Source organism: Oncorhynchus masou, chromosome 2 (genome assembly GCF_036934945.1).
Source record: "Oncorhynchus masou masou isolate Uvic2021 chromosome 2, UVic_Omas_1.1, whole genome shotgun sequence".
Taxonomy (NCBI): Eukaryota; Metazoa; Chordata; class Actinopteri; order Salmoniformes; family Salmonidae; genus Oncorhynchus; species Oncorhynchus masou.
In genome coordinates this window covers 826,190-838,689 of record NC_088213.1, presented here as the reverse complement: position 1 = coordinate 838,689, position 12,500 = coordinate 826,190, and the positions used below count along the sequence as shown (strand labels likewise).

The 12,500-nt window shown below is 46.7% G+C and overlaps 1 protein-coding gene across 1 annotated transcript in view; it reads right to left on the bottom strand.

Annotated features, from left to right (window-relative positions):
* Positions 1-12,446, bottom strand: part of LOC135552086 (aminopeptidase N-like) — a 47,771-nt gene extending 35,325 nt beyond the window's left edge. The window contains 8 exon segments of the mRNA XM_064983486.1: positions 4,628-4,693; positions 9,583-9,648; positions 10,219-10,362; positions 10,609-10,673; positions 10,676-10,721; positions 11,816-11,970; positions 12,185-12,311; positions 12,423-12,446. Coding sequence (XP_064839558.1) covers positions 4,628-4,693; positions 9,583-9,648; positions 10,219-10,362; positions 10,609-10,673; positions 10,676-10,721; positions 11,816-11,970; positions 12,185-12,311; positions 12,423-12,446 — 693 coding nt within the window.
* Between the last annotated feature and the right edge of the window lie 54 nt (positions 12,447-12,500).

The window sequence follows — 12,500 nt, the reverse complement described above, 5'->3', positions numbered from 1 at the left end:
GTAGGGCTGAACCCAAGCTATAGTCTTCTGTAGGGCCGAACCCAAGCTATAGTCTTCTGTAGGGCTGAACCCAAGCTATAGTCTTCTGTTGGGCTGAACCCAAGCTATAGTCTTCTGTTGGGCTGAACCCAAGCTATAGTCTTCTGTAGGGCTGAACCCAAGCTATAGTCTTCTGTAGGGCTGAACCCAAGCTATAGTCTTCTGTTGGGCTGAACCCAAGCTATAGTCTTCTGTAGGGCTGAACCCAAGCTATAGTCTTCTGTAGGGCTGAACCCAAGCTATAGTCTTCTGTTGGGCTGAACCCAAGCTATAGTCTTCTGTAGGGCTGAACCCAAGCTATAGTCTTCTGTAGGGCTGAACCCAAGCTATAGTCTTCTGTAGGGCCGAACCCAAGCTATAGTCTTCTGTAGGGCTGAACCCAAGCTATAGTCTTCTGTTGGGCTGAACCCAAGCTATAGTCTTCTGTAGGGCTGAACCCAGTTTCCTTACATTTATGACTGTAGTGTTAGTCTCCTTACATTTATAACTGTAGTGTTAGTTTCCTTACATTTATAACTGTAGTGTTAGTCTCCTTACATTTATAACTGTAGTGTTAGTTTCCTAACATTTATAACTGTAGTGTTAGTTTCCTTACATTTATGACTGTAGTGTTAGTCTCCTTGCATTTATAACTGTAGTGTTAGTTTCCTTACATTTATAACTGTAGTGTTAGTTTCCTTACATTTATAACTGTAGTGTTAGTCTCCTTACATTTATGACTGTAGTGTTAGTCTCCTAACATTTATAACTGTAGTGTTAGTTTCCTTACATTTATGACTGTAGTGTTAGTTTCCTTACATTTATAACTGTAGTGTTAGTCTCCTTACATTTATGACTGTAGTGTTAGTCTCCTAACATTTATAACTGTAGTGTTAGTCTCCTTACATTTATGACTGTAGTGTTAGTCTCCTTACATTTATAACTGTAGTGTTAGTCTCCTTACATTTATAACTGTAGTGTTAGTTTCCTTACATTTATAACTGTAGTGTTAGTCTCCTTACATTTATGACTGTAGTGTTAGTTTCCTTACATTTATGACTGTAGTGTTAGTCTCCTTACATTTATAACTGTAGTGTTAGTCTCCTTACATTTATAACTGTAGTGTTAGTTTCCTTACATTTATAACTGTAGTGTTAGTTTCCTTACATTCCATTGACCTTTCCTTCCTTTGTCATGTCCGTGTAGTTGTTCCTGCGTCGCTAGTGGATCATATCAGACTAACATTGTCTAATAATTTGGGACATGTAGCCTATTGGAATCATTATGTAAACGCAGACTGCATGTGGCAGTGTAAACGTGGAGCCCAGCGTACTGTTCACAATGACTGTACCTATTTGAATCATTATGGAAACTCAAACTACAGGTTCACAATGACTGTACCTATTTGAATCATTATGGAAACTCAGACTACAGGTTCACAATGACTGTACCTATTTGAATCATTATGTAAACTCAAACTACAGGTTCACAATGACTGTACGTATTTGAATCATTATGTAAACTCAAACTACAGGTTCACAATGACTGTACCTATTTGAATCATTATGGAAACTCAAACTACAGGTTCACAATTACTGTACCTATTTGAATCATTATGTAAACTCAAACTACAGGTTCACAATGACTGTACCTATTTGAATCATTATGGAAACTCAAACTACAGGTTCACAATGACTGTACCTATTTGAATCATTATGGAAACTCAAACTACAGGTTCACAATGACTGTACCTATTTGAATCATTATGGAAACTCAAACTACAGGTTCACAATGACTGTACCTATTTGAATCATTATGGAAACTCAAACTACAGGTTCACAATGACTGTACCTATTTGAATCATTATGGAAACTCAAACTACAGGTTCACAATGACTGTACCTTTGTCCTACAGTTCCAAGATTAGTGAGTGTTATTTGGCTAGTTTTATATGTTCAACCCCCTATTGAACATGTCTTTCCACCTTCAAATATCTCATTAACTTGAATATGACAACTTTCAGGATGATTCATAAATATTTTCCAACCCTAAATAACCACAGATCAGAGTATTTTAAATATACTAGTTGGTCCTGAAACAGGGGCTAAGAGTCATAGCTGGCTTTCCTTCAGTAACCCATGTATTCTGAACCCATTCCCTTAATGTAGTCTAGTGAGTCCACAAAATTAAATGCACTCCGTATTTAAAGGGATGGTTTAGGATAAATGTACTGGAAACCCTATTGAATGAAAACTCCACGAGAAAATCTGCTAGCCAGCAAGTGGGATGTTTTAGCAACAGTTGATTTAAATGTATTCAGCAGCGCAAGGGAAGCACGCCTGCAGAACCCGTTACGCACTTTCATAAGGTATGTCTGAACACCAGCTATTGAGAAGGAAATACATACATTTCCTCAGTCTGAATCAGGCCGTTAATGAATAATGGGCCAGGTATATGAATCGGGCAGTTAATGAATAATGGGCCAGGTATATGAATCGGGCCGTTAATGAATAATGGGCCAGGTATATGAATCGGGCCGTTAATGAATAATGGGCCAGGTATATGAATCAGGTCGTTAATGAATAATGGGCCAGGTATATGAATCGGGTCGTTAATGAATAATGGGCCAGGTATATGAATCGGGTCGTTAATGAATAATGGGCCAGGTATATGAATCGGGTCGTTAATGAATAATGGGCCAGGTATATGAATCGGGCCGTTAATGAATAATGGGCCAGGTATATGAATCAGGTCGTTAATGAATAATGGGCCAGGTATATGAATCGGGTCGTTAATGAATAATGGGCCAGGTATATGAATCGGTCGTTAATGAATAATGGGCCAGGTATATGAATCGGGTCGTTAATGAATAATGGGCCAGGTATATGAATCGGGTCGTTAATGAATAATGGGCCAGGTATATGAATCGGGCCGTTAATGAATAATGGGCCAGGTATATGAATCGGTCCGTTAATGAATAATGGGCCAGGTATATGAATCGGGTCATTAATGAATAATGGGCCAGGTATATGAATCGGGTCGTTAATGAATAATAGGCCAGGTATATGAATCGGGTCATTAATGAATAATGGGCCAGGTATATGAATCGGTCATTAATGAATAATGGGCCAGGTATATGAATCGGTCCGTTAATGAATAATGGGCCAGGTATATGAATCGGGTCGTTAATGAATAATGGGCCAGGTATATGAATCGGGTCGTTAATGAATAATAGGCCAGGTATATGAATCGGGTCATTAATGAATAATGGGCCAGGTATATGAATCGGGCCGTTAATGAATAATGGGCCAGGTATATGAATCGGGTCGTTAATGAATAATGGGCCAGGTATATGAATCGGGTCATTAATGAATAATGGGCCAGGTATATGAATCGGTCGTAATGAATAATGGGCCAGGTATATGAATCGGTCATTAATGAATAATGGGCCAGGTATATGAATCGGGTCGGCTTAATGAATAATAGGCCAAGTATATTAATGAATCGGGAATCGGGTAATGAATAATGGGCCAGGTATATGAATCGGGTCCGTTAATGAATAATGGGCCAGGTAAATGAATCGGGCCATTAATGAATAATGGGCCAGGTATATGAATCGGGTCGTTAATGAATAATGGGCCAGGTATATGAATCGGGTCATTAATGAATAATGGGCCAGGTATATGAATCGGGTCGTTAATGAATAATGGGCCAGGTATATGAATCGGTCCGTTAATGAATAATGGGCCAGGTAAAAGAATCGGGTCGTTAATGAATAATGGGCCAGGTATATGAATCGGTCACAATGAATAATGGGCCAGGTATATGAATCGGGTCATTAATGAATAATGGGCCAGGTATATGAATCGGGCCGTTAATGAATAATGGGCCAGGTATATGAATCGGGCCGTTAATGAATAATGGGCCAGGTATATGAATCGGGTCGTTAATGAATAATGGGCCAGGTATATGAATCGGTCATTAATGAATAATGGGCCAGGTATATGAATCGGTCGTTAATGAATAATAGGCCAGGTATATGAATCGGGTCGCTAATGAATAATGGGCCAGGTATATGAATCGGGCCCATAATGAATAATGGGCCAGGTAATGAATCGGGCCATTAATGAATAATGGGCCAGGTATATGAATCGGTCGTTAATGAATAATGGGCCAGGTATATGAATCGGGTCAGTTAATGAATAATGGGCCAGGTATATGAATCGGGTCATTAATGAATAATGGGCCAGGTATATGAATCGGGCGTTAATGAATAATGGGCCAGGTATATGAATCGGGCCGTTAATGAATAATGGGCCAGGTATATGAATCGGGCCGTTAATAAATAATGGGCCAGGTATATGAATCGGGTCAAGTTAATGAATAATGGGCCAGGTATATGAATCGGGCTGTTAATGAATAATGGGCCAGGTATATGAATCGCCCGTAATAAATAATGGGCCAGGTATATGAATCGGGCCGTTAATGAATAATGGGCCAGGTATATGAATCGGGCCGTTAATGAATAATGGGCCAGGTATATGAATCAAATTAATGAATAATGGGCCAGGTATATGAAGGTTAACATTATGACCAGGATCATGTATTACCATCTGCAGGTGCTTCCAGAGGTCCTGGTAAACCGTGTTGCTGTACTTGAATGTATTCAGATACGTCTGTGGAGAGATCAGGTCACATTTCAGCTTCAAAATATCAAATCACTTCTCTTTCAGTCGGTCACTCTGTATAATCATTTATTTAACCTTTATTTAACTAGGCAAGTCAGTTATTTTCAATGACGGCCTACACAGGCCAAACCCGGATGACGCTGGGCCAATTGTACTCTGCCCTATGGTACTCTCAATCACAGCCAGTTGTGATACAGCCTGGATTTGAACCTAGCACTGAGATGCAGTGCCATGGGGCTCCCGAGTGGCGCAGCGGTCTGAGATGACACCATGGGGAGTGAACGACCAATCACATTCACCTGAAGAAAACAAAGACATGCCCAATGGGACAATGAATGCAAAGCCTCGGAAGCCCACCTTCCTGGCTATAACGTTCATTTACTCAATCTCCGCTTTTCAGCTCGCCTGAAGGAGACCGTGTCACACAATTTACAAAAACTACTGGATTCGGCTCCGACGCAGCTGTCTGTTAGTGGGGAGAGAGTACCCAGCGAGCAATGAGGAATCTGCCCAGAAGCTGCCCTCTTCCGGGGGAACTGATTGAATCGGCCCGGAATCGGGTGTCCGACTCGGCCCAGAATCAAAATGAATGACTGCCCAGAATCAGGCCAAGTACATCGGGCCGTTTCCGTCTCCCTGAAGTCACTCACCCGGGACCGTGTCAGCGTGCCAGCATCCGCACCAGCATCCCCCGTGCCAGAAGCCTGGCCCGACGTAAATACATGGGGATAAACAACATGTCCTGCCACGGGAGTCACTTAAACCTATTACAATTATACATTTTATACATACAAATTATACCCTTCCACAAAAAAAATGATTTTCTGTCGGAGGAAACTCCATACACCTGGGGACCGTGTCAGCGTGCCTGGCCCGCCACGGGAGTCACTACACCTGGGGACCGTGTCAGCGTGCCTGGCCCGCCACGGGAGTCACTACACCTGGGGACCGTGTCAGCGTGCCTGGCCCAACACGGGAGTCACTACACCTGGGGACCGTGTCAGCGTGCCTGGCCCGGGGCCACGGGAGTCACTACACCTGGGGACCGTGTCAGCGTGCCTGGCCCGCCACGGGAGTCACTACACCTGGGGACCGTGCGTCCTGGCCCGCCACGGGAGTCACTGCCTGGGGACCCGCCACGGGAGTCACTACACCTGGGGACCGTGTCAGCGCGCCTGGCCCGCCACGGAGTCACTACACCTGGGGACCGTGTCAGCGTGCCTGGCCCGCCACGGAGTCACTACACCTGGGGACCGTGTCAGCGCGCCTGGCCCGCCACGGGAGTCACTACACCTGGGGACCGTGTCAGCGCGCCTGGCCCGCCACGGGAGTCACTACACCTGGGGACCGTGTCAGCGCGCCTGGCCCGCCACGGGAGTCACTACACCTGGGGACCGTGTCAGCGTGCTGGCCCGGCCACGGGAGTCACTACACCTGGGGACCGTGGCCAGCGTGCCTGGCCCGCCACGGGAGTCACTACACCTGGGGACCGTGTCCCGTGCTCTGGCCCGCCACGGGAGTCACTACACCTGGGGACCGTGTCAGCGCCTGGCCCGCCACGGGAGTCACTACACCTGGGGACCGTGTCAGCGCGCCTGGCCCGCCACGGGAGTCACTACACCTGGGGACCGTGTCAGCGCCTGGCCCGCCACGGAGTCACTACACCTGGGGACCGTGTCAGCGTGCCTGGCCCGCCACGGGAGTCACTACACCTGGGGACCGTGTCAGCGTGCCTGGCCCGCCACGGGAGTCACTACACCTGGGGACCGTGTCAGCGTGCCTGGCCCGCCACGGGAGTCACTACACCTCACCTGGGGACCGTGTCAGCGTGCCTGGCCCGCCACGGGAGTCACTACACCTGGGGACCGTGTCAGCGTGCCTGGCCCGCCACGGGAGTCACTACACCTGGGGACCGTGTCAGCGTGCCTGGCCCGCCACGGGAGTCACTACACCTGGGGACCGTGTCAGCGTGCCTGGCCCGCCACGGGAGTCACTACACCTGGGGACCGTGTCAGCGTGCCCGGCCCGCCACGGGAGTCACTACACCTGGGGACCGTGTCAGCGTGCCTGGCCCGCCACGGGAGTCACTACACCTGGGGACCGTGTCAGCGTGCCTGGCCCGCCACGGGAGTCACTACACCTGGGGACCGTGTCAGCGTGCCTGGCCCGCCACGGGAGTCACTACAACGCAATGGGACAAAGACATCCCGGCCAGTCAAACCCTCCCCTAACTCGGACGACGCAGGGCCAATTGTACGTTGCCTCATGGGTCTCCCGGCCACGGCCGGCATGAGTCAAGGGCCTACGGTGTCACAGGCGAACTTGAAATGCTCGACCCGCTCCACTACAGCCCCATCGATGTCCATTTCCTGTCGTCCACGATCGTCTCCTTTGTCTTGCTCACATTGAGGGAGAGGTTGCTGTCCTGGCACCACATGGCCAGTTCTCTGACCTCCTCCCTATAGGCTGTCTCATCGTTGTCTGTGATCAGGCCTACCACTGTTGTGTCATCAGAAAACTTAATGATGGTGTTGGACTTAGGTGTTGAGGATCAGCATGGCAGAAGTGTTGTTACCCACCCTTACCACCTGGGGGCGGCCCGTCAGGAAGTCCAGAATCAAGTTGCGGAGGGAGGTGTTCATTCCCAGGGTCCTGAACTATGTGATGAGCTTGTGGGGCACTATGGTGTTGAACGCTGAACTGTAGTAAATGAACAGCATTCTCACATAGGTGTTCCTTTTGTCCAGGTGGGTGAGGGCAGTGTGGAGTGTAATAGAGATGTGTCATCTGTGGATCTGTTGGGATGGTATGCGAACTGGATTGGGTCCAGGGTGTATGGGATGATGTTGTTGATGTGAGCCACGACCAACTTTTCAAAGCACTTCATGGCTACCGACGTGAGTTCAATAATCTGCTAAATATGTGTATGGACCAATAACATCTGCTAAATATGTGTATGGGCCAATAACATCTACTAAATATGTGTATGGACCAATAAAATTTGATTTGGATTTGATTTGAAATGACTGCGAGCTCCGGTGTCATAGCCAGGAAGGTGTGGCTTCTGAGGGCGGGCTCTACATTCATTGGCCCATTGGGTGTGTTTTTAGTTTTCTTCAGGTGAATGTGATTGGTCGTTGATTCCCCATAGCATGTTATACTTCATCCCTCCTTCAGGGAGCAGATATATTCATAACTGTAAGTTCTCACTTTATATGTGTCACTCATATATATATATATATATATATATATATATATATATATATATATATATATATATATATATATATATATATATATATATATATACACTGCTCAAAAAATAAAGGGAACACTTATTAAACAACACAGTGTAACTCCAAGTCAATCACACTTCTGTAAAATCAAACTGTCCACTTAAGAAGCAACACTGATTGACAATAAATTTCACATGCTGTTGTGCAAATGGAATAGACAACAGGTGGAAATTATAGGCATTTAGCAAGACACCCCCAATAAAGGAGTGGTTCTGCAGGTGGTGACCACAGACCACTTCTCAGTTCCTATGCTTCCTGGCTGATGTTTTTATTTGAATGACTCTAGTGAGTCGGAGTCCAACCCACACAAGTGGCTCAGGTAGTGCAGCTCATCCAGGATGGCACATCAATGCGAGCTGTGGCAAGAAGGTTTGCTGTGTCTGCCAGCGTAGTGTCCAGAGCATGGAGGCGCTACCAGGAGACAGGCCAGTAGATCAGGAGATGTGGAGGAGGCCGTAGGAGGGCAACAACCCAGCAGCAAGACCGCTACCTCCACCTTGTGCAAGGAGGAGCAAGAGGAGCACTGCAAGAGCCCTGCAAAATGACCCAGCAGGCCACAAATGTGCATGTGTCTGCTCAAACGTCAGAAACAGACTCCATGAGGGTGGTATGAGGGCCCGACGCCCACAGGTGGGGGTTGTGTTACAGCCCAACACCGTGCAGGACGTTTGACATTTGCCAGAGAACACCAAGATTGTGCCCATCTGTGCTCTTCGCGGGATGAAAGCAGGTTCACACTGAGCACGTGACAGACGTGACACAGTTTGGAGACGCCGTGGAGAACGTTCTGCTGCCTGCAACATCCTCCAGCATGACTGGTTTGGCGGTGGGTCAGTCACGGCCGCACAGCCCTCCATGTGCTCCCAAGAGATAGACTGACTGCCATTAGGTACCAAGATGAGATCCTCAGATCCCTTGTGAGACCATATGCTGGTGCGGTTGGCCCTGGATTCCTCCTAATGCAAGACAATGCTAGACCTCATGTGGCTGGAGTGTGTCAGCAGTTCCTGCAAGAGGAAGGCATTGATGCTATGGACTGGCCTGCACGTTCCCCAGACCTGAATCCGATTGAGACATCTGGGACATCATTTCTTGCTCCATCCAACAACCACAGACTGTCCAGGAGTTGGCGGATGCTTTAGTCCAGGTCTGGGAGGAGATCCCTCAGGGGACCATCCGCCACCTCATCAGGAGCATGCCCAGGTGTTGTAGGGAGGTCATACAGGCACGTGGAGGCCACACATACTACTGAACCTCATTTTGACTTGTTTTATTAAGGACATTACATCAAAGTTGGATCAGCCTGTAGTGTGGTTTTCCACTTACATTTTGAGTGTGACTCCAAATCCAGACCTCCCTGGGTTGATAAATTTGATTTCCATTGACAATTTCTGCGTGATTTTGTTGTCAGCACATTCAACTATGTAAAAAAAAAGTATTTAATAAGAATATTTAATTCATTCAGATCTAGGATGTGTTATTTTAGTGTTCCCTTTATTTTGTTGAGCAGTGCATATATATCTACACAAAATGATGTGGAACAAAATATAGTAATTCGCCATGTACATAAACATTACTCACACTAAGTCCTCGGGCGAATACCGGCTCTGTCAAGAACTCAGACAGCATCCTCAGAACTGCAGCTCCCTAGGAGGAAGAGAACACAGGATATAAGAAATAAAACCTTTGACTTGTCATGGCCCAGTCTGCCGCGCTCGCCTGAATCAAAATCCCTAAGAGAAATGCAGACAGAAGATCATTTAATTTCCTTGAGGACATGTGACATTTGCTATTTCAAAGTAATTCCGATTATTTTATTTCAAGTTGACTAAAACCCAGATGATTTTGACCCAGGTGATTTTGACCCTGGTGATTCTGACCCAGGTGATTTTGACCCAGGTGATGATTTTGACCCAGGTGAATTTGACCCTGGTGATTCTGACCCTGGTGATTTTGACCCTGGTTATTTTGACCCAGGTGATTTTGACCCTGGTAATTTTGACAAAGATGATTTTGACCCAGGTGATTCTGACCATGGTGATTTTGACCCAGGTGATTCTGACCCAGGTGATTTTGACCCAGGTGATTTTGACCCAGGTGATTCTGACCCAGGTGATTTTGACCCAGGTGGCTTTGACCCAGGTGATTTTGACCCAGCTAATGTGGCATGCTGTGAAGCCAGTAGTTTGCCAGTAAGAGGTGTGATTAGAAGCATACCTTGCTGTAGGTGATGGTGTCAAACAGTTCACTGATCTGTGCAGGCCTCATGATGTCTTCCTCCTTAGCAGAGAGAGGGTGAGAGGAGGCCAGCGCGTCTACAGACATCGCCCCGTGCACCTCCTTCAGCACTATCAGGTCTGTCTGTGGAGACATCAGGCCTTCGCTTTTAACCGTTCACTTGTACCGGCAGATGGAATTTGGAGAGCAGATTTCTTTGTGGGTTAAATCCTTGAGAAAAGGTATATTTGGAGAGCTGATTTCTTTGTGGGTTAAATCCCTGAGAAAAGGTATATTTGGAGAGCTGTGCAACAGTTCAAGTTGTAATGTACATGTTTTATCTCAAGTCAAGTTAGGAGTCACTCAGATATGATGAAAAGAAAGACTCACTACGCTCCACGTGGGTTCAGCAGAGTTGGCCCCCAGATACGAGACGTAGGAGGCAAAACCCTCAAGAGCCACAGGTCATTCCACCACTTCATGGTCACCAGGTTACCAAACCACTGTGGACACATACACCTTATTCAGACAGCGGCATAGAGGGACACAGGGTGCAGAGAGGGACACAGGGTGCAGAGAGGACACAGGGTGCAGAGAGGGACACAGGGTGCAGAGAGGGACACAGGGTGCAGAGAGGACACAGGGTGCAGAGAGGGACACAGGGTGCAGAGAGGGACACAGGGTGCAGAGAGGGACACAGGGTGCAGAGAGGGACACAGGGTGCAGAGACAGTCACATGGTGCAGAGAGGGACAGAGGGTGCAGAGAGGGACACAGGGTGCAGAGAGGGACACAGGGTGCAGAGAGGGACACAGGGTGCAGAGAGGGACACAGGGTGCAGAGGATTATATTGGGACACAGGGTGCAGAGACAGTCACATGGTGCAGAGAGGTACAGAGGGTGCAGAGAGGGACACAGGGTGCAGAGAGGGACACAGGGTGCAGAGAGGGACACAGGGTGCAGAGAGGGACAGGACGCAGGCAGCCAGCTGCAGCCTCTCAGTATATTATAGTATTGACTGTAATACAGCCTCTCAGTATATTATAGTATTGATTGTAATACAGACCAGGCAGCCAGCTGCATCCTCTCAGTATATTATAGTATTGACTGTAATACAGCCTCTCAGTATATTATAGTATTGACTGTAATACAGCCTCTCAGTATATTATAGTATTGACTGTAATACAGAGCAGGGGAGCCAGCTGTTTTATCTCAATATAGTATAGTATTGACTGTAATACAGCCTCTCAGTATATTATAGCATTGACTGTAATACAGCCTCTCAGTATATTATAGTATTGACTGTAATACAGCCTCTCAGTATATTATAGTATTGACTGTAATACAGCCTCTCAGTATATTATAGTATTGACTGTAATACAGACCAGGCAGCCAGCTGCAGCCTCTCAGTATATTATAGTATTGACTGTAATACAGCCTCTCAGTATATTATAGTATTGACTGTAATACAGCCTCTCAGTATATTATAGTATTTACTGTAATACAGACCAGGCAGCCAGCAGCAGCCTCTCAGTATATTATAGTATTGACTGTAATACAGCCTCTCAGTATATTGTAGTATTGACTGTAATACAGACCATGTGAGCCAGTTCATGAGAGATGACCGTAGCGATCCACTCTTTGTCTCCATTGGACGAGCTGGCAGGGTTGTAGAGCAGGGCTGTCTCTCTGTAGGTGATCAGACCCCAGTTCTCCATGGCTCCAGCACTGAAGTCAGGCAGAGCTATCTGGTCTACAGAATAAAGGAGCTGACACATCCATTACAGCACTTAACAATGGTGTGAGTCTCAAATGGTGTCCTATTCCCTATATAGTGCACTACTTTAGCCTAGAGGCCTATGGGCCCTGGTCAAAGGTAGGGTCACTCCAAAGGGAATATGGTGCCATGTGGGACCCATTAGAATCTCTTCAACAACAGACAGGGAATCCGAGAGGAAGAGTATTACCTGATTTGGTCAGAGGATAGCTTGAGCTGTAGTAGTTTTCAAAGAACTCCAGGATTGGTCCAGTTTTTTCGAGGGCGTAATCTCCCTGGCCCTCAGCAATGGCCTGTTTACGAGCCCAAATCCTGATCTGGAAAATAAAGACACGCTTGAGATCCTGTACCTCATGAGATCCTGTACCCTGGGGGCCTTATAAGAAACCTCCTGTACCCTGGGGCCTCGTTTATAAAACATCCTGTACCCTGGGGCCTCGTTTATAAAACATCCTGTACCCTGGGGCCTCGTTTATAAAACATCCTGTACCCTGGGCCTCGTTTAT